The 23020-nt window shown below is 42.4% G+C and overlaps 1 protein-coding gene across 6 annotated transcripts in view; it reads left to right on the top strand.

Moving 5' to 3' along the window:
* LOC311039739 (NACHT, LRR and PYD domains-containing protein 3-like) overlaps nucleotides 1–23020 on the top strand; it is a 246419-nt gene that overhangs the window by 14284 nt on the left and 209115 nt on the right. For 3 of the 6 annotated variants that reach the window (XM_084049693.1, XM_084049694.1, XM_084049692.1), the window contains 8 exons: nucleotides 463–543; nucleotides 1719–1805; nucleotides 7375–7615; nucleotides 7976–8034; nucleotides 9270–11199; nucleotides 11907–12071; nucleotides 12476–12628; nucleotides 13037–13089. In XM_084049693.1, coding sequence (XP_083905819.1) covers nucleotides 463–543; nucleotides 1719–1805; nucleotides 7375–7615; nucleotides 7976–8034; nucleotides 9270–11199; nucleotides 11907–12071; nucleotides 12476–12628; nucleotides 13037–13089 — 2769 coding nt within the window. The remainder of the gene's footprint in view (nucleotides 1–462; nucleotides 544–1718; nucleotides 1806–7374; nucleotides 7616–7975; nucleotides 8035–9269; nucleotides 11200–11906; nucleotides 12072–12475; nucleotides 12629–13036; nucleotides 13090–23020) is intronic. The other 3 variants (XM_084049695.1, XM_084049696.1, XR_014600196.1) reach the window with 3 other exon arrangements.

Raw genomic sequence — 23020 nt, 5'->3', positions numbered from 1 at the left:
AACCCAGTCATGGATAAACATATCCCTGATAACTGGCTACGTTAATCTGGTGAGATAACTCAGGTTTAATGAAACCGATTCATGGGTAAACATATATATGTATAACTGGCTAAGTTAATCTGGTGAGATGACTCAGATTTCATGAAACCAATTTATGGCTAAACCAAGATAAATTCATCCAAGATAGCTGATACTGTAAATCCTGGGTTAATCTGCTATAGCCACTCAACAGAAGATCCATTCTTCTTATGTTCAGATATACAGGTATATCTTCATTACCATTACAACAAGAGCACCACACATTATTATTGTAGTTGTCTTTGCTGCTGCAGATAAACTGGCTGTACACAACGGGTAATACCTTGCTAAAACACAAATGTAATCCATTTAATATCAGGATCATTACTGACTGTAGAACCAGGTTTCTTATACAAGTCTGTTGTGTTTTCATGACAACAATAGTTGTAACATCAGACCAGCATGAAGCTGCTGACCCTCCAAGTTCAACTTCAACTTCGACAACGAGAGTGTCTAAAACCGAAGGTGAGCTGACACTATGAATATATGTTTAATAAAGCTGTACCTTTACCTGTTTTCTGTAGTGTAGTATAGTATATAGTGTTTCACATACTGTTAAAAATAGTATATACATGCCACCAGTTCTACATCATATTAAAACAGATAGATAACAAAAGACAAAAGATAACTTTCCATCCATATATTGTCGTACTGTCGCGCTTGTTGTCTATTAGATAGGTTAGGTAGGCAGATAGATAGATAGATAGATAGATAGATAGATAGATAGATAGATAGATAGATAGATAGATAGATAGATAGGTCAAAGTTTGCTGCTTATTTTGACGTTGATACAATCTTCCTTAAGTCCTTGACAAAATATCCAGGTTTGTTCCACGTTGAATGTACTTTCCCTGGTTTTATAAGTTATTACAAAACATGTGAAACTGTGCGTGCTGTCTTTTAAATTCTGTAATAAAATGAACAGTAGCGTATATCCATAGGTTATGTATGTGATGTCACGTCATCATCCCCACAAACAGACCTCTAGAAGGCCCATTATCCTTGGAAAGTTATTAGTTTGACATCAAACATACAAGCAATTTTTTTTAATGGATTAATTATGGATACATGAACACAGAGGATTTTAGTACAGACAGACAGACAGACAGACAGACAGACAGACATGAAGTTATCAAAGTGGGTTTAACATTGGGTTTAACATTGCAAATTACAACGTGATGACTCATCATGTTGTAATTTGCAATGTTAAACCCACAATCAATCCTCCAGTTCAAGGCAACACAGAAAGGGGGGAACTTTTTTCTTATTTCCACACAACTCCTTTATGCTATATTAATGACATAGTTAAATATTGAAAATGGGTGGATTTCCCCTTTAAGTAAGCTTGGCTGTTAGCCTGCTCCTGACCAGGCTAACTTCACAGCTAAATTGCCATGGTAACTAATGTAGGCTTGCTTCAATTCTCTTTTGAGGAATCGGGTCATGGCTAAACTTAGCCAGGGTGAACTGGCTAAACTAATCTTCAAGCTAATTCAGCTTTTGAGGAACCGATTCAGCCCTAATCCTGGCTAAATTAAGCCAGGATAGGTGTTAAAGCCAGGCTTAAGCTCTAATTCCCTTTTGAGGAACAGGCCCCAGGTTTCTTATTCAAGTCTGTTGTGTTTTCATGACAACAATAGTTGTAACATCAGACCAGCTTGAAGCTGCTGACCCTCCAAGTTCAACTTCAACTTCAACTTCGACAACGAGAGTGTCTAAAACCGAAGGTGAGCTGACTATGAATATATATGTACCTTTACCTGTTTTCTGTAGTCTAGAATAGTATATAGTGTTTCACATACTGTTAAAACAGGGCCATATACATGTCCTACATCATATTAAAACAGATCTAACATTCAATTCTATAAGATAACTTTCCATCCATAAATTGTTGTACTGGAAAGCTTGTTGTCAGATAGATAGATAGATAGATAGATAGATAGATAGATAGATAGATCCCTCAGGGTCTAACACCTACTCACCCACCCAGCTGGATAGAAGCAGGGACACCATTGTCTTTTAAATGTCGATTAGCTTTGATTTGGCTACACAACATGTAATCACTCACAGCTCACAGGAACGCTTCATTTAGTTAAAGACAGAAAGAAGGTAAATAATAATATCTTACCAGAAAATGGTGTCAAAGTTTGCTGCTTATTATTTTGACGTTGATACAATCTTCCTTAAGTCCTTGACAAAATATCCAGGTTTGTTCCACGTTGAATGTACTTTTCCTGGTTTTATAAGTTATTACAAAACGTGTGAAATTGTGTGCTGTCTTTTAAATACTATAATAAAATGAACAGTACCGTATTTATCCATAGGTTATGTATGTGATGTCACGTACATCATCCCCACAAACAGACCTCTAGAAGGCTATACAGGTTTATATGGAAGCGCTTTCGTACACATCACCCATTATCCTTGGAAAGTTATTAGTTTGACAACAAACATACAAGCAATGTTTTTTTAATTAATTCATTATGGATTCATGAACACTGAGGAGTTTAGTGCTGTGTGCACCGAGGTGCAGATAGACAGACCGACAGACAGACAGAATGTATTAGTGAACCTTACAGCCTCCGTTCTGTGTGCTCAGACAGACAGACAGACAGACAGACAGAGATGTGAATGAAGTTATCAAAGTTCAGAGAAGTCATTTGTAGGGTTCGGAGTCATTTTAAACAACGTTTTAGTTTTCATTTTTATTTAGAGCGAGAGAGAGAGTTAGCGATGTTCAGTGTGCCTCACGTAGTGCTCAACCAAGTAGGATACGAGCATGAGATTTGATTCATCTGACAAGGTGGAAGGAAGGGGGCGGGGCTGAGGACAAGGTCAGACTATGACAGAAACTGTGAAACACTACACCTTTTTTTACACCCACATCATGGGTGACAAAGCAGCTACACACAATGGATTAAAATGACTGTTAAATTGAAAATTAATGTCCGGGATGGTATTAAGGTGCCATATTTCATTTTTATGGAAAACGTTTCAGATAAAACTAAAATACGACCGCATTTGTATAGAACATTTAGGAAAAGTCAGGGACGGGGAGCCTTCTGAGAGGTTCCGGAGCAAAGTCAATTGACTTCAAAATGTCAGAAACAGCCGGGCCGACCGCTGTGTCAAGAATGAAAACACCAGTGAAACTACGATGCGGTCACCATGCTAAAGTCAGAGCTACCGACACAAAGGACATGCAAGTCTCACACAGTTGGACCCCGGATCTCCACAACCTCCCCATTGATGGTGCTGGGGATCAGAGGTACCCTCTCGGGCATGCGGTAGTCCACCAGCATCTCTCCTTTGTCTTGCTAGCATTGAGCCGGAGGTGTTTTTCCTCGCTCCACTACACAGAGTCCTTCACCACAAAGTCCTTCACCAAATCAATGTGCATACGTTCACGTCAATAATAATAAAAACAGTAAGTCAGATATGACTCCTACAACCCCCTTCATGTGGCCAAGTTTCCAGTTCAAGGTCCTCAGCTTTGGGATTTGTAATTCTCCACGTTTGTAATGCCACGTTCGCCCGGCTGATGGACAAAGTGCTGGCTGGTATCCCACGCCACGAGTGTCTGGTGTACCTGGACGACATCCTGGTGCACAGCCGCGCCTTTGTGCCAGCCCTGGGGTCCTTGAGATGAGTTTAGGAGATAAGAGTGGCGGGTCTGATGTTGCACCCCACTTAATGCAGAGGAAGGTGACCTTCTTGAGGCACGAGCTGGGGGTGGAGGGCATCGGCACCATGGATGAAAAGGTCCGGACTGTGAAGGAGTGGCCCACTCCCCACGAACCAGGGCCAGTTGAAAAGTGTTTTCGGGCTGGCCTCGTACTATAGGACACATCTGCAGGGTTTTTCCACCATTGCGTTGCTCCTATACCGGCTGCTAGAAAAAAACAGAGACTATGTGTGGTCTGAGGAGTGTCAGGAGGCATTCCGTACTCGACCCACCTGACCCCGCCATGCCCTTCATACTGGACACTGACGCTAGCATTGTGGGGGGGGGGGGGGGGGGGGGGTGTTATATCACAGCTGTAGCCTGAGGGGGAGAGAGTGGCTCTGGAGGTAGAGCAGCCGCTTGGGAACCGGAGCGTTGAGCAAGACGCTGAACCACTAATTACTCCCGATGAGCAGGTTGGTGCCTTGCATGGTTTCCTCCTCCATCAGTGTGGGAATGTGTGTGGGAATGGGTGAACATTCAATCTATGTAAAGCACCTTGGATGAAGGTGCTATATAAATGCATTTAGAGTGGCGTACTTCAACCAGAAGTAACAAGCATGAACGGAACTACTGCGTTCAAGACAGCAGCCACTGGGGAGGAGCGGTGGCAGGTGGTGGTCCCCAAGGGCCTGCAGGAGGTGGCGCTGAAAGCGTGTCTGGGCACTTTGGGGTCACCAAAACACGCCATCTTCAATAGAGCTTCTACTGGGGGAAGTAAATGAGGGACGTTGCAGACTTCTGCCACGCTTAGATGGAGGCAACTGCTACATCCTCTCTGGCATTGACTACTTCACAAAGTGGCCAGAGGCGTACGCCACCCCAGACCAGGAAGCTGAGACGATCCCTGATGCCCTGGTGGGGGACATGATAATTTGCTTCGGGTGCCTTATGCCGTTCACAGCGAATGAGGAACAAACTTTGAATCCCTGTTGTTTGCTGCCATGTGCGAGCACCTGCATATACGTAAGATCCACACTACCTCATTGTATCCCCAGAGTGACAGGTTGGTGGAGAGATAACATCGGAACCTGAGGGATCTCTTGGCCATCATCACATTCCAGCACCAGCGAGACTTGGACAGACATCTGCCCTTGGTGTAGAGCCCTGCACAGGCCAAAAATGTGGCCATTGGAATTCAACCCTCAATCATTATTAATTAATTATTTTTGCGCGTGCGCTTTCACTGCTGCGCGCAGCAGCTGCACTCTCAGCTGCACTCTGATAGAAAAAAACCCACAAGAAGTCAAGAACACACACATCACACTAAAAAGTACTAGTTTTAGTTGTATGAAACATAACTAACATATAACATCAAATATTTGGTAGCTATTAAGGTGCGTTCATGGCATGCGTTAAATTGAACGCCAAAATAAAGCAGCTGGGAACCAGCTACATTAAGGACAGAGAACCGGTGTTGATTCGTTCCTGGCCTAACTTTAGAAATCCTCCTCCAGCCACCATTTGGAATGATCTTATGTCCTCACAGCAGAATTCCACACACTTCTGGGTGACTTGGGATTTTGCATTTGAGGGCTGTTTTTTATAATTTCGATGGCATTCCTAGAGGATAGAGACTCAGATCAGCCACAACTTTTGCTGATACAGTCAAGCTGCTGACGGACCATTTCTATGGAAAACAACGAGTTCTCACTACCTAATTGTATCCTCAGAGTGATGACAACGAGTTCTCATACGGCGATACAGACTCAGAAAGCGTCACCAACGATCCGGTGAGTCAATACAGACTGTTGTGGCTGATCTACGTGAGCTAACACAAGCCTGTGAGTATGGAGCGCTGCATGACCAAATGATCAGAGACCAACTGATATAAGGCACGTCATGTGACAAGACACAAGAAAAACTATTAATGGAACCTGAGGATTTGACGTTGACTGATGCAATCAAAGTAGTGTTGCAAGTGGAACCTGCTCTAGAACGCTCTGCTCTGCTAGCCAGCCCTGCTGCTCAACACACAGCACTAGCACAACAGATGTCCACTGTCGACAGCCTGGCTGTACTGCAAATGAGTAGACACCGCCCCACTGTGGGCACCAGACGCAATTGCAGAAACTATGGATCTAATTCCCGTACATCAAGGGCATCACAGTGCCCTGCCCGTGGACAGGCTTGCAGAAACTGTTCTAAACTAAACCATTTTGCTAAAGTCTGTCGTTCAGCTCCAACCAATGTGGCACAGCAGCACAGGTTTCCCCAGTCTGGTTCTGGATACACAGAAATTAGTAATATACGTTCCACACGAGTATCATTCAAAACCTGCACAGTGCAGCTGGGGGAGGTTAGCGTGCCACTCATCCTGGATACTGCGGCTGCAGCGTCGCTCCTCAATCTGACCACATACAGGAAATTTGTTTCCAACATGCCACTAGGACCCCAATCCACAAGCTTGCAGGGGTATGCAAATTGTGCCATTGAGATAGTGGGCACCCTTGACCTGCCTGTCCGCTACGGTACAAAGCACCTTCCCTCCTTCACCTTTCATGTGGCACAGCAGGGAACCAACCTCCTTGGCCTGGATCTCTTCATTGAGCTGGGTTTCTCTCTAATGGACAATAGTGGAAGGGCTATAATGCAGGGCTATAATGACGCCTTCCGGGAGGGCGTGATGGCTGGGCTCACCTCTGCTGGAGGAGGGCATCATCAAGCCAATAAACGCAGCACCTTGGATCTCAAAACTGGTGGTTGCACAGAAAAAGTCAGGGGGTCTCTGGGTCTGTGTGGATCTGCGACAGGTCAACAAAGCTGTCATCCCAGACAAATACCCTCTACCTACAGCTGAGGAGCTCACCACTCTCTTCCATGGCTCAACAGTCTTCTCAAAATTGAATTTGCGCCAGGGCTACCTGCAAGTTCCCCTTCACCAAGCCAGCCGGGACCTGACAGCATTTGTGACACACGCTGGGGTCTTCAGGTACACAGGCATGCTGTTTGGTCTTAGCTCTGCCCCCAGCTGCTTCCAAAAGGTCATGTCCACGATTCTTGCTGGGGTTCCACGGACAGCAGTTTACCTGGATGACATTGTGGTGCATGGGCCAGACCAAGCCACCCACGATGCCCGGTTACACAGAGTGTTTGAGGCTCCCACTAAACATCACCTGACCCTGAACAGCGAGAAATGTCTCTTCTCAGTGCCGACTGTGGACTTCATTGGCTTCCTAGGAGTATGTTCAATGACCAATATCACCCTCCTACCCTTCCCTCTCCCGAACACAGACCAATTGTGTTCGTATAGACGCTCGACACAGCCGGATGCACCACGGTGGATTTGAACCCTCAACCTCCGTGTCTAGGCAATTTTAATATAGGATTGCACTCTGGGTGTTGCCAGACTGTAGGTTGGGACTTTCAGAGGAAGTGGCGGTGTGTTAAACATAGGTTGTGTACATGCTGTACATCTACGAGCCTGTTGTAAAGTTCATGTTGGATAATAAAGCCGATGCATCTAACCCGTAACTACGTCTCTTCCTCCTGTCATTTGGGGATTGTTACAATGATATGCTTCACCCACATAGTCTCACCCACAACTTAATGTTCATTCCACTTATCTTCAGGGAAACACTTTGTTGACCAACACCGATGTTCCCTGATTGACAAAGTGAACATGGTCAATCCCATCCTGGATCTGCTCCTTGAGAAGGGTGTCATCACCAAAGAGGGCTACAGTAATGTGAGGTCTAAGCCCACCACTCAGGAGAAGATGAGGGAACTCTACACACTCCTGAACTCCAGCAAAGCCAAAGACATTTTCCTCGAAGGTCTAGAAGAACACGAGAAGCTTCTTCTTGATGATCTGTAAGTAATTTACATTTACATTCATCCTCAGGCCAAACATTGTAAACAAATGTTCAGTATCATGTCATTCTTTTTTAAGAGACCCACACTTTAATCAATGTATTCGTACAGTAGTTCTTACAAATATGAATGATTTCAACCAGGATTTTCATGTACTTTTTATGTATGTCATTGTGGTGATAACTTTTGCATGTGAAATGATCTTCAAGAGACAAAAACAAAATGTCTTATGGAGATTTTTTCTTCTCTAATACATTTATTTTCACTTACATTATAGTATTTGGGATTTGTTTATTTATGTTTGCATAAATAAATGCTTGCATAAATGTTTGCATGTTTAAAATTGTTTGCATTTCACAGCAGGTACGCTCAGCCATTTCCTCCACTACAACCCAAAGGAGCAGCTGCATCTATCTCAGGTCAGTGCTGTTTAAATATCTGTCTCAGGTCAGTGCTGTTTAAACATCTGTCTCAGGTCAGTGTTGTTTAAAGTTGATTAATCTCTCAAGAACAGATTAAGAGCTGCGCTTGAATCTGTCGGGAGCCGTGTTGAGAACCTATACACATTGGCTACAAGTGGGCGGGCCTTCAGATCAGGAAGCAGGCTGCGCTTTACCCAATCAAATGTAGTGGGCGGGATTTACATCTGTGCGCTTGCTTCCCACTGAAAACAAACCCAAACTCATTTAACAATAGCGTCCTCGAAGCCACGGACAAAACCACAGAAAGATATTCACATTTTATAGAAACAGGTGGGCTTATAACCAAAACCATCAGTGTTCTTTGGGAGAAGTGGTGTTAGTGTTCCGTGGAGAAATATTGTTTGTGGGAAGGAAAACATAGTCGCGTCACCGGAAGTAGAGGGCTGAAGGCATGTCCAAACCCCGGTCTCCAGTGAGCATGTGTCTAGTTAATTCCCCCCCCCCCCCCCCCCCACACACAGAGGGCACTGTTTTTCCTTTTAATTTGACGATGGGTTCCCAGATTGAAAGTTGATTGACTCTAAATGGAGACACTTCATTTAGATTTGGATCTACTAGCATTATAGTTTTCATTGAAGTCACTGAACACAACATTCCAATAATGATAACAACATGTATTGTTTCTGAATTGACTTCGATAACAAACCTGTTTAGTCGATGCCAGCTCAATGCATGCGGTTGCCTGTTCACTCAAAAAGAAAAGGAAAAATAAATACATAAATATATATACATATATATAGCTGCTAGCAGCAATATAGGGGTCAAGCAATACAATAGCCATAAGCACAATATGCCAGAGGCTTTTTCCTTTTTTCCTCTCTATCTGTTCACAGATATAATCTCTTTTCCATTCATTTTCAATGTAAACATGGTTGTTCTCAAGCATTTTCTTTTTCATTTATTTTTTCTAGATATAAGGGAGCAGTCTTCAGTAATCATGGAAAGATGCTCTGAGAGAAATCTAGAACTGTTAATGTCCTCAAACTGTGATGGACTCAGAGTTTAGTCTTCCCCTCTGTTTTCCAAACAGTATTGTTAACATATCGAGCCTATCAACAATGAGAATGCTAGACATGTTTTATTGTGTTGTTGGTAGAGCTCTGGTAGGTCCCGAAATTCTGATAGATCTATTTCTTTGTGGGCAAAGATGTTAAATATTTTTTTCATTACAGATTTGTTGGTGAAAATAGCAGGGCATGCCATTACTGACTATGAAGGCAAGCTTCAAGATAAGATGGGCAAGACATATCTGCGTGTAAAACTGGACGATGACCTCAAGATAAAGTTTGAAGATGTCTATGTCCCTCTCTACAACATAAACACCAGTTTCAAAGACATGCACAAACATCATGAGGTCAGACAGATGGAGATGAATAAGGCAGGACTGGAAAAAATACTCGAACTCAGTGACTTATTTAAAGACGAAAGAACAGTCCTAACCATTGGTGTCGCAGGTATTGGAAAAACCTTCCTCGTACACAAATTTATATATGACTGGACCAAGGAATGTTTTCCCCAAGACCCCCATCTCTTGTTCCCATTCAAGTTCCGCCAGTTAAACCTTCTCGAGGGAGAAAGCCTTTGTTTGGCAGAGCTAATTCACAAATGCATCGAGGAAACCAACTGCATTGAGGAAAAAGCTCTTAATGAAATCTTCAACACATTGCAGAAATCAGACGATTACAACAAAAGTCCCTTCAAAGTGACGTTTGTGTTTGATGGGCTCGATGAAAACCGGCTCCGGATGCATTTCTCAGAGACTAAAGATGACCTCTCAGACCAAGTCACCAAGTCAGATCAAGTCACCAAATCTTTCCCAGTGGAGGTACTGCTGGTAAACCTCATCAAGGGGAAACTGCTTCCCTCTGCTCACATCTGGATAACATCACGGCCTGCAGCAGTCGATCAAATCCCCGAGGACTTTGTTAACAGGATGACAGAAGTACGAGGGTTCATCAGAGATGACCAGAAGGAGGAGTACTTCAAGAAGATGTTCATGGAGATCTTCAGTGATGAGAACCGGGCCAGCTCAATGACCAGCTTAATCATGTCACATATCAAGAAATCAAAGACCCTCTCCGCCATGTGTGAAATCCCAGTCTTCTGTTGGATTATTGCTGTTGTTGTGCAGCACAGAACAATGACAGACAAGCTGCCTGAGACCCTGGTTGAGCTGTACTGTGAATTCCTGATAGTTCAGACAAAGAGGAAGCAGAAGAAATATGGTGCATCAGATGAGACAAACAAAGAGAAGCTCATAAAGGCCGAAAGAAAGGTTATTTTGAAGCTGGGCAAGCTGGCGTTTGACCAACTGGTCAAGGATAATATCCTGTTCTACCAGAAAGACCTGGAAGCCTGTGGTCTTGATGTGAACAAAGACTTGCTGAACTCAGGCATGTGCACATCGTTCTTCAGAGCAGACGGTGCTTGCTTCCACAAAACTGTCTACTGCTTTGTCCATCTGAGCATCCAAGAGTTTCTGGCTGCAGTCTACCTGTACCACTGTTTCACACAGAGGAACAAGAGGCTATGGCACCACTGGTTCAAAAGAGGGAACATGGAGATACTGAAGACATTCCTGAAAGATGACAATCCTAACACTGACCGTTCAGACAGTGACAGTTCAGACTGTTTCAGGTCCCTCTCTGACTTCCTGAAGGCAGCTATGAAAAAAGCTCTGAAGAGTGAAAGTGGCCACCTGGACCTCTTTGTCCGCTTCCTTCATGGTCTCTCATTGGAGTCCAACCAGAGTCTGTTAGGAGGCCTGCTGCGTCAAAAAGAGAACGGTCCAAAGGAGATCCAGAGAGCCATCAACAACCTGAAGAAGATGAATGATGACAACATCTCTCCTGAAAGATGTATCAACGTCTTCCAGTGTTTGATGGAGATGAAGGACCATTCATTAAGTCAGGGGATCCAACAGTACCTGGAGTCAGAGAACAGAACAGGGAAGAAACTCTCTGAGACCCAGTGTTCAGCTCTGGCCACCATGCTGCAGATGTCAGAGGAGATTCTGGATGAGTTGGACCTAGACACATACAACACATCAACGGAGGGGCGACAGAGACTGGTCCCAGCTGTGAGGAACGTCAGAAAGGCTCGGTTAGTTTTCTTATTTTGTTTTTTTTTGTTTGCCATTTCAGAATACAAAACATACTTCTCCCTAATACTCGCTACAGCGTATGACCACCTTTTTTGACCAAAACACATGTGCACGACAAACGTGTGCCCACAAGACTGCATACCCGCCACATCAAATCAAGCGGTGTGACTGTGAATGCCTGGGTGATTTGCATGCATACTAACGCTGTCTAGTCTAGCATGCAGCTTTGTTGTTGGTACTTAAAGATATAATAGACAGCAGTTAACGCAACTTAACACGTCAACACTCCGTCTCTCCAAACAATATTAACATGGTCCCAACCAGATTAATGGGGGTCAATTTCACCTCTTTGTGGTCTGTGCTTGTCTTTTATATGGAATAATTACAACAACAACTGAACATGGACAGGTAGCAAGCCTATAATAATATACTGCTGAAAACGTAACCTGAGTTTCAGAATAGTTTTTGAGTGAAGGATCAAATGCATGTCATGCTGACACACATACACACGCACACGCACACGCACACACACACACACACACACACACACACACACACACACACACACACACACACCTACATTTATTGCTTGTAAGACTATCGTTGATTTTGTTTCCCCACCCTCTGACATGCATTCTATTATCCAGTGAACAGGGTCAAAGTTATTTTGATCTTCTCTGATTTTACTTGTAATATGTATTTACAGACTTGTTGGCTGTAACCTCAGTGAGACACACTGTGAAGTTGTGGCTTCAGCTCTCAGCTCTAATCCTTCACATTTAAAAGAACTGGACCTGAGTGACAACAAACTTTCACTGGAGCTGCTGTGCGTTGGATTGAAGAGTCCACATTGTTGTCTAGAGATTCTCAGGTCAGATTCATTCTACAGTTATTTATTTTTTATACAGTTCTGTTTTATTATGTGAATAATGATGAAGTGTACTGACCACAGTTTTTAAAGCCATGTTGAGATACACGTGTCCACTGAGAACTACTTTTGAGTTGAGGAGTGCCATGGATATCATGTCCATAGTGGATATCATGTCCATAGCGCTCACATGCAGCGTGTATTGACACCCGCAACATTCAAACTGCTCAAATTGCTCAAATTTCCTGATCTATGTTATAAGACCAAATAGTTTAGCTGAAACAATGTAAACATGGACTTCTCATGGTTGTGGTAACGATTCAATGTCGGTTTGTAAATCAACGGCTTGTCAGACACAGCCAGGAGCCAGGAATAATGTAATATCTGATGTTTGATTCTTCATTTAGACTGATTAATTGCTGGTTGTCAGAGAGATGCTGTGAAGTCCTGGCCTCAGCTCTACGTTCTAATCCATCCCTCCATCTCAAAGAACTAGACCTGCGTTTCAACGTCCTGAATGACTCAGCGCTGCAGCTGTTCTCTGGCCTGAAGACTCTCCAGTGAGTAGAATGAACTGTGTCCATGTTTGTTAGTTCACTGTTTCTATTAGAATGTTTCAATGGGGGTGAGTATGAGTACAAATTAGTAAAGTGAATGAATAATACACCACCTACATGTAATTGGATCATACAGCAATTATTAGTATTATTAGTAGTAGTAGTATCAGTATTATTTGAGTCACTTTTAATTTCTAATTTGTATTTCAATTCACCCCCAGCATTCCTTTCATGTTCCTTCATCAGTCAGTGAAATCAGTGAAATGTTATACATAAACCGTTTATTTCCCTTTTCTTTTAAGACATAAAAAGTAATCACAAAATATGTTTTGTAAACACTAATGTTCATGTAAGTACATTACAAGATATATTTATGTATTACTTCCCGGACAAAATGTGTACTTTCTACAGAGTGAAACACGGAGGACATGAAAACTGGAATAATCCTCCGCTCCTTACAAGATGTGAGTATCTGTCTGTCTGTCTGTCTGTCTGTCTGTCTGTCTGTCTGTCTGTCTGTCTGTCTGTCTGTCTGTCTGTCTGTTTGTTGATACTTTATACTGGCCCCTGATGGATGGATGGATACCTTTATTAATCCCGAGGGGGAATTTCAGTCACCTAGAGGCAGCACAGCAGTTAAGAGTTACATATACAGAGTAAGGAAAGTACTGTCGTATACAGCAATACAAAGGCAAGATATATCAATAAGAAGCACCATTGTCACAGGACATTGGGGAGAGGAGACCAGGGTAAAGGTATAACAAAAGAGTCTTTATTAAATAATGCCTAAGAACAATCAACTAAAGAATTTTGTGAACAACAGAAAATGTTAACGACGGATCCGATGAGGTGTGGAGTCCTGAAAACTCTTCAGTAGCTTTCAGTCAATACAGGTGGTTTCTCTGCTCTTGGCCTGGTCCTTAACACCAGCAAGACAGAAACAATGTCAGTCAATAGATCTCTCTCTTGCCTTTAACTGATTTTTTAGCAAATTGCGCAGTTTTTGATAGAAGTATGACACTTTCAGCGTAGTTAGTATATGCCTTAATGTTTATTTTCAGATGTGGAGGGAAGTCAGATTTGACCTCTGAGGATCATGAGAGGTCAAATCCAAAACTTACGCTTGGAACCAAATACTGTAGACAAAACATTTAATGTATCATTTCCAACCAAATTGGGGATTCCCTTTCATTTGGTGACACGTTTGAGATCACCAGCATTCATGAACATGCGTTTAGATCAAGGTCAATGTACAAATTGAACCACAAATAAGCAATCAGTTGACATTTGCAAATGAACGCTTGGTGGTGTCCTTGTGGTGAATTGAGTTGGTTAATTTTAGCGTCAGTGTGTTTGTCCTTGTGACAGATGTGGTGCAGGTATGTATTGTTTGTGATGGTTAGACTACTGGGAAGGTCAGGAGTTGTTTGATATGACTGTAGAGAAACAGATTGACACCACCAGACTGAAAAACCAACTGCTTTCTCAGCTTCCTGATCTGAGGGTATATTCACAGGGAAGAGACACTTTTGAGTTTTGAGAAGGACATTGGACCAGCCCTCATTTTGGCCTGTCATCATGACAGTTGATGCCTTGAACTTAATGTAAGCAGCGCAGAGAAGTTTCTACTTTGAGACACTCCGGGCAGACTGACTGGCTTCCCATACCCCGGGCCCAGCAATGTGAGGTGTCCAGTACCGACCCTAAACAATTTGGTGCCCTAGGCAGGATTTTACCTGGCGGATCATTCCAGAATTGGAGGATATTTGGACGTCAGAATTTTTGAAAAATGAACCTTCTATTTGACAATTTTCTGTTATATATTCATCAATAATAGGTATTAAACAACATCAAAACCTTGTTTGGCTCAGCTCAGGCATCAAAGGCAATTTTTAATATATAATTCCTTTACTATTAGGTTAAGGAAGTAACATTCTCTCTGAATAACCATTTGATTTCAGATATGAATGTATTTAATTAATTTAAGAAATCTATATTGCACAACTTTTCAATAGTGGCATGTTTCACTTTACTAATATAAGTATTCATTTTCATATATTTGCTCTAACCCATTATGCACATAATTACTTAAACTCTTTAAAGGACAATAGGTCAAACCCTTATGTGCTGAGGAAGTAATTTATGCTTATTTTTGATTAAAATGATAAGGTAACAGGATTGAAATTACAGTAACAGGGTTGAATAGCTACATTACTTTTGATTATAGATTATTGTCAGTTGGACAAATAAATGCTCCATACCACACAATTAGTCTTTTAATAACTTTGGTTAACAGAACATTATTTGAATAACTTTTAATATGTTACACATGGATAGATGGTAGGTAGTGTGGAAATGAAAAATTGACCAGGAGGCAGCAGTGCTGTCCAAGGTTCTATCAATCAAGGTTTTATTTTGCAAACAGGAGCTCACACAAGACACACATCTCACCAACATCAACCCAACTTGATTACTAGTTCTAATTCAAACACCTTTTATACCTGGTCACCAGCTAACTGACCAAGCAGGAAAGACTCTACTAAGTAGTTCCACTTACATTGATCACACCTCAATTAGGCCAAGCCTATTAAGTCAGAGGACATTTAACCATTAACCATAACATGCAGACATTGACACAAACTGTGTTAATGTTAATAAACACAGTATGTGTGTTAATGTTATTCTTTGAAATTAATAATACAACCATAAAATCACATGACAACTTAAAGGGGATAAATACTCCTCCTTCTTAAAGGGTTATGTCCAAGAATTAAAGTCTGTAGACAAAGAATAGATTAAGTGAATATTGATAACATGAGCAAGAGGCATCTGCACCTTGCTCTTGCATACATTACACAATCAATGACCTAATACATGAATATGAATGGGATTACATGTTTGGAATCTTGGGAATGGAGAAATGAGCCTCCATGACATGTTCCCCTTCTACCTTTGGCTCACACCCAGTGTTGTGCCATAAAAAATGTTATGTGGCAATAATTTTGACAAAAAATAGCTTGCAGCAACGTATTGGAAAAAAATGAAATAAATAGTTCATTTTTGGAACCATGAACTGTAGTTAAAAAAAATTGAATTATGAACTATGAACTGAACTAGTTCATTTTAAAATGTGTGAACTATGAACTGAATTAGTTCATGTAGAAAGTGAACTTTCCCAACACTGCTCACACCTCAGGTAACCTTGAAAAATAATATGTTTTTTCCTACCCTGAAAATGCTTAAAAGGGAACTGGTATGGTTGGAGGGCTATAGACACCACCGGAGGATGCAGGCATTCTGTTGGTGCTCCCTCCCCAGCAAGTGCTCCCTCCCCAACAAGTAGTATCGTAGTAGTAGTAGAATGATGACCTCTCCAATCTCGTCCTTGGTACAACTGCCTGGACGCATCCATTGCTTGTACAGCCCCTTCAGTCAGATCTCTGTGACAGTCTCCTCTGCTGGAACAATGGTGCTGCAGAACCTCTGTCGATAAGTGTCTTCAGCAGCATTTTATTTGTTTAGTACTGCTGTTTTCCGGACAATCTGATGTCCGGAATTCTCGGTTCTGAAACATGAGAGGCTGGAGTTCGGTTAGGTGGATTATCAGGTCTCTGATCCAGTGGCATGGGCTGTCGTGATGTCTCTGTGTCCATTGCACCAGAAGCTGTTTGGACTTGGTTACGGCCAGATGTTGGAAGAGAATATTGTTCTTTTAACGTCCAATCTTTACAGATGCTGACTGCATCTGGTCTGTTATCTGTCTGATTTGGTTAAGCAAGATTTCTTCAGTCCATTTAGAATGACACATACAGTTCCTCATCTCTTCCATGAAGCTAGTATCAACAGGTGTTGCCATTGGCAACAGGTGTTGCCTCTTTTGGTCGCACCACTGGTCCTTAATCACTTGGTTTGGCGGCTATCAGAGAAACTGTCAGATGGATCAGGAACAGAGACGACGTCTCCTTTAACTGTAGGCCCCAACTCCATGATCCCCTAGGCCAAACACTTTCTTTCCTCCTCTGTTCAACTGGGTTCAACCTGGTAACTCAGCCTCTTCCAAGACCACATGGTCCATCCTACCACTGCCACCAAACAACTGTAACTCATTTTGACTACACGGTGAAAATGAAAAGAAACAACATGGTCTGTAAAATTCATTAATGTTTAAAATATGTAGATTAACCTAAATTATTGTTTAGATTATGTAATGTTTTCAGGTTTTTTTTCTTTTCATTCTATTAATGAAACCCTGTTATTGTTGTACAACCCTGTTACTCTAATCACAGTAACAGGGTTGTATGTAACAGGATTGCAAATCCATGCTAATGTTAGCTTTTTCTCAAGAATAGAAGCTAGCTGTTGAGCTAGCTGTTGCTATTTATCAAGAGGACAAACGTACTTAAAGGGATTCTAGGTAATATTTAGCCTAAATTTAAAAATAAATAAATATATATATATATATATATATATATATATATATATATATATATATATATATATATATATATATATATATATGTATATATATATATATATATATATATGTATATATAGATATAGATATGGATATATAGATAGATATAGATATATATATATAGATATATATTGCACTTTTTTCCCTCTATCAGCCACTATATAATGATGCTGGGGTGTTTTCCTGCATAGCTTTTTCTCAAGAATAGAAGCTAGCTGTTGCTATTTATCAAGAGGACAAACTTACTTAAAGGGATTCTAGGTAATATTTAGCCTAAAAAAAAAAAAAAAAAAAAAAAATATATATATATATATATATATATATATATATATATATATATATATATATATATATATATATATATATATATATATATATATATATATATATATATATATATATACGTGCCAGAGCCTCCCCGAGTCCCGGCAGAGTACTTCAGGAGAAGCGGACTGAGTAGCCCTGTCTTGCCCTATAGGACTGACCGTGGGTAGCTACTGGGACGTAAGTCGGGGCTTGATCAACCCTGGCTGGGTCACCTGGGCGAGGGTGTATGTTGTATGTTGCGAGACCCGAAACACCCGATGACCCCAGGCTACAACACTGATGATACGTCCCAGTTGCATCCATGTGATGTTTTTCTTTATATATATATATATATATATATATATATATATATATATATATATATATATATATATATATATATATATATATAGCATTTTTTCCCCTCTATCAGCCACTATATAATGATGCTGGGGTGTTTTCCTGCATTGAAACACAGTCCTCTTTCTGAAATCCGTATTTTCCTACTATTTATGTTTTGACATCCGGGTATCCGGCTCTGTCCGGGATGTAAATGAAACGCACTCATGTGCGCGTCTGATACAGTAGTCTGACATAGTTTAACTGCATCAGCGTCCGTGCGTGTCCGTGTCCGAGTGAACTGTCCTTCCTCGCTCAATGTTCTATGATTGACAGCGAAGGTTGGCCAATCAGGTGGCGAGTTTTGGAGTGGAGGGGCGGTGTTTGGCAACAGTTTTTTTCTTTTTTTGATCTCTGAAGTTGCGTAGAATCCCTTTAAGTAAATAGTTTTTTTTCAAGTATTTGTCTATAGATGATAATATGCGTAACAGTGTTGCCCGAGGTAGATTGAGACATTCAATCAAGGCCGACATGGTTATAAAAATCACACCCAGTGTGAAGTGGGCGGTGTGGTCACAGTGGTCATCACAGTGATGGAAGTGATTCACTTAAAAAAAAACACACCCTGTGTGAAGGAAGCGGCGCCTTTGATACATTATGTCATCGATATGTGTTTATAATGTGTTTATAGCCATGTGTCACGTGAAGCTTGACCAATCACTTTGTTGACGGGTCTGACCAATCGGAACGTTGACGGGTCTGACCAATCAGAACGTTGACGGGTCTGACCAATCAGAACGTTGACGGTGAACACGGACAAAGTCAGGTATAGAGCAGGATCCGCTCGGCTAAAGTGTTTTTTTTAAGTGCATAGTCCTATTTATAGGGCTATGCACATGCGTCATGTGTTTCTAGCCAATCACAGTCCTGAATAGAGTCATGGTGGCCAATCACGGAGCAGGGTTAGGGGGGGTACAATGTTGGCCAATCACAGCGCAGGGTTGGGGGGGTGCAATTGGGTCGATGTCCAAACCTCGCATATAGGGGTGGTTGCACCGCCCAAAAATATGAAAAATAAAACAGAGGACATACCTTTTCTCTATACATGCTGTTAGTAAAGTTTGATGATGTCACTACCAGTGTATCATGTGACTCACACTTTTCTTCTTCTACCATGCTAAAAAAGGTTAAGGTAACAGGGTTGCATGCAAGTTGTGGGACACAGGTTCCTTGCGTAATAAGACTTATTTAAAATATGTTGATTAAAAAAGAGACATCTATGAACAAAATAATACAAAAGAAAGGAGATTTAAATGTAATTTGAACAGTTTTATCTGAGATTCAATTTAAGCAGCATTTTAGGGGGTTCTCCAGAGTTATTTGGTATTTAAAAAAATATCTTTTCTCCGAGTGTATTTATATTTGGTCTCAGGACAAGTAAAAGTTAGACAATAACTGCATGTTTTTCGCATTTTGTACATGGGGTCATGTTATGTATTTTGGTCCTTGATGTTTGCCATAGCTAAAAGTGCAATGCATGATGGGAAACCGGATGTTGTCGTTGTATTGAAGTGCCGGTTGGAATAAAGAGACACTATACTGAAGCTCCGTGCCCCGACTACTTTATGGTTTTATGGCCGTTATAAACCTGTCTCAGTATATAACAAATTGGCGACGAGGTGGTTTGAGCTCCCGCGGACGCTGTGTGTGTGGGAATTGTGTGTGTGGTAAAGTTTAGTTAGAACGTGACCATGTTTGTTTTAGCAGTGATAAGTTAATGCGGCTAGTTTGCACGGCACGTCGCGCCCAGCGTCTGTTGATTGACATGGACTAAAATAAATAAATAAAAATCAAATAAAAAGAAGACGAACAAAAGAAAAGAAAAAGTAAGAGGAGTGGAATTACCAGAGGGGAGGATCTGCTGTACATGACTCAGTATTGACACGGATGTCTGCTGGAGAGGAATTGTCAGGATAATACTGATAACCAGGAGCCTGCACGGAAGATGGCTGGAGTTATTGGTAATATTGGTCCTTTTGATGAACATGTGGAACAATGGAGCGCATACTCTGAGCGTTTTGAGTATTTCGTATCAGCAAATGACATTCATGATGATAAAAGAGTGGCCACGTTTCTGTCAGTAATGGGTCCAACAACCTTTAATTTGTTGCGTGACCTACTACAGCCCACCAAGCCTGGGACCAAGACCTATCAAGAAATAGTGGAGGTCCTGACACAACACTATTCACCCAAACCATTGCTGATAGCGGAACGGTTTAGATTTCACCGACGCAATCAAGAGGAAGGTGAATCTGTTACTATGTTTGTTGCAGCATTAAGGAAATTGGCTGAACATTGTGAATTTGGGCAAGTACTAAATGACACATTGAGAGACAGACTGGTATGTGGCCTAAGAAATGAAGCAGCACAGAAGAAGCTGCTGACTGAGAGTGACTTGACATTACAGAAAGCCATTAACATCAGTGTCTCCATGGAAATGGCTTCAAAGGAGGCTCAACAGCTGCACTCGACAGGCAGAGTGCATACCGTCCAGACGGAGAAGCAGAGTGGACAAGGGCCATGTTTTCGTTGTGGCAGAACGGGACATCTCGCCACTACATGCTGGTGTAAAGATATGGACTGTCACAGTTGTGGAAAAAGAGGCCACATGGAGCTTGCCTGTCAAGGAAAAAGAAACATGGAGAAAACATCGAAGTCTGCCAGCAGACAGGAAATGTTTTAGTACTTGCCCAAATATAAATGCACCATTTACCATTTTACCATTTACAGGAACCTTGGAAAAACAGGAAGAAAACACAGGTTCACACTGTGAGACAAAAAGAGACAGTGTCCAGTGATTCTTCGGAGGGAGAGCAAGAGATGGGCGTGCACTGTGCATACACTGAAGATAATGAAAGTAGATGGGGACTCAGAGGGTTATTGGGTCGAGCCCATGTTGGAGGGGCATCCAGTGAGTATAATTGACACTGGCTCAAAAGCATCCATCATTTCAGATGGGGTTTACAAACAAGTCTTGAGACACCTGCCACTGCGACCTTCTGACACTAAGTTCAAAACCTGGCAGGAATGACAGATGTCATGGTTCAGAGTAACAATCAAGTGAAGAAACTCCCCATCTACATTGTTAAAGGTGATTACCCGGCCATCCTAGGACGTGTGTGGCTAGAGAAAATGAAACTGAACTGGCACACAGTGAAAATGCTATCACAAACTGCCACCGACCTAGCTGCTATTTTGAAAAAACATGATGAGATCTTCCGAAACTAATCAGGCAGTATGATAGGCATCACCGTCAAGCTAAGCATTAAGCCAGAAGCGACACCAAAATTCATGAAGGCCAGGTCGGTGCCGTGTGCTATCCGATCAAAAGTAGAAGATGAATTGGATGTTCTGGTTTGAAATGGTGTCTTGGAACCAGTAACTATCAGTGAATGGGCCACGCCCATAGTCCCCGTACCCAAGAAGACTGGAGAAATTCGCATCTGTGGAGATTTCAAAGTGACACTGAACCCGGTACTGTCAGCAGAGCAATATCCTCTTCCCCACATTGACGATTTGTTTGCAGGCCTGAGTAATGGGCAAAAGAAGATAGACCTTAACCAAGCCTACCTGCAGATGCACGTTCATGAAGATTCTAAGGAATTGCTCACAATAACCACACAAAAGGGGCTTTTCAGGTATTGCCGGCTCCCTTTCGGAATCACGTCAGCTCCAGCGCATTTCCAACAGGCCATGGATCAGATCCTACATGGTTTCCCTGGAGTGCAGTGCTACCTGGACGATATCCTGTGCACAGGAGCGACGGATGAGGAACATCTTTGCAATTTGGATGCAGCTCTTCAGAGGCTGCAGGATTACGGGCTCAGGGTTCGCAAGGACAAGTGCGAATTCTTTCAACTATCTGTTGAGTATCTGGGACATGTGATTGATGCTCAAGGGTTACACACTGCCCCATCCAAGATTCGGGCCATCGTAGACGCCCCGCCTCCAGATAATGTGAGCCAGTTGCGTTCAATCTTAGGCTTGCTAAATTATTATGGCCATTTCGTACCAAACTTGTCATCCATGCTCAAGCCGTTGCACGACCTGCTTTGTCAGGGAAAAACATGGAAATGGAGTGACGCCTGCCTCAGAGAGCAAAAGAGACATTAGTGACATCAGGGGCATTGACCCACTTTGATCCCTCACTTCCCATTCAGTTGGCCTGCGATGCGTCTCCATATGGGGTGGGGGCCGTCATTTCCCACTTAATGCCGGGCGGAGGAGAGAGGCCTATAGCATTTGCATCACGAACCTTGAACAAAGCGGAGGCTAACTATGCTCAGATAGAGCGGGAGGCATTGAGCATCGTCTATGGTTTTCGCAAATTCCATCAGTACCTGTATGGGAGGCGATTCAAACTTCTCACTGACCACCGACCCCTCACAACCATCCTAGGGTCACACACACTGGGATACCTTCACTCGCAGCGAGTCGCATGTAACGGTGGGCATTACTGTTGTCAGCACACTCGTATGATATCAAGTATCGCAAGGCTGACCTGCACTGCAACGCGGATGCACTGTCTAGGTTACCACTTCCTGTCACTAGGCCAGAGCCACGTAGTGCAGACATCTTTTACTTCAGCCAGGTGGATGATGCGCCAGTTTCGGCTGCTCGGGTGAGGAGAGCCACTCGCACTGACCCTGTCTTGTCAGTGGTAATGGACATTGTGATGAGGGGTAGATCAGGCAGCGACGACCCCAGTGTTCAACCATATCTCTCCAGGAGAGCAGAACTGTCAGTGCAAGCTGGTTGTTTGCTATGGGGGAGGAGGGTGGTTATTCCACCATCATTACGCAAGCTCATTCTGCAACAGCTCCACGCAGGTCACAGTGGAATAGTTCGGATGAAAGAGATAGCAAGAAGTTACTTCTGGTGGCCAGGAGTCGACAGGGAAATCGAGACTACTGCCAAAACCTGTTCCTCCTGCCAGGAAGTTAGGAATAGCCCACAACTAGCTCCTCTGCAAACACAGTCTCACTCAGAAGAAGGCACATATTGCCTTTTGGTCAGAACCTCAGGAAGGCACTATGCCCTGGGAGTTTCCCGAAGAACCCTGGCAGCGTGTACACATTGATTTTGCAGGGCCAATAGAAAGCCGAATGCTCCTGGTGTGCGTGGACGCACATAGCAAGTGGCCGGAAGTGGCCATAATGAAATCCACCACTACTGCAAAAAACATTGAAAAGCTTGGGGAGATCTTCAGCCGTTTT

This window comes from Gymnoscopelus microlampas (assembly GCF_963454915.1).
Source record: "Gymnoscopelus microlampas genome assembly, chromosome: 23".
NCBI lineage: Eukaryota > Metazoa > Chordata > Actinopteri > Myctophiformes > Myctophidae > Gymnoscopelus > Gymnoscopelus microlampas.
Note: the sequence above shows the minus strand (reverse complement) of the source record. Positions and strands in the feature narration are given on the sequence as shown.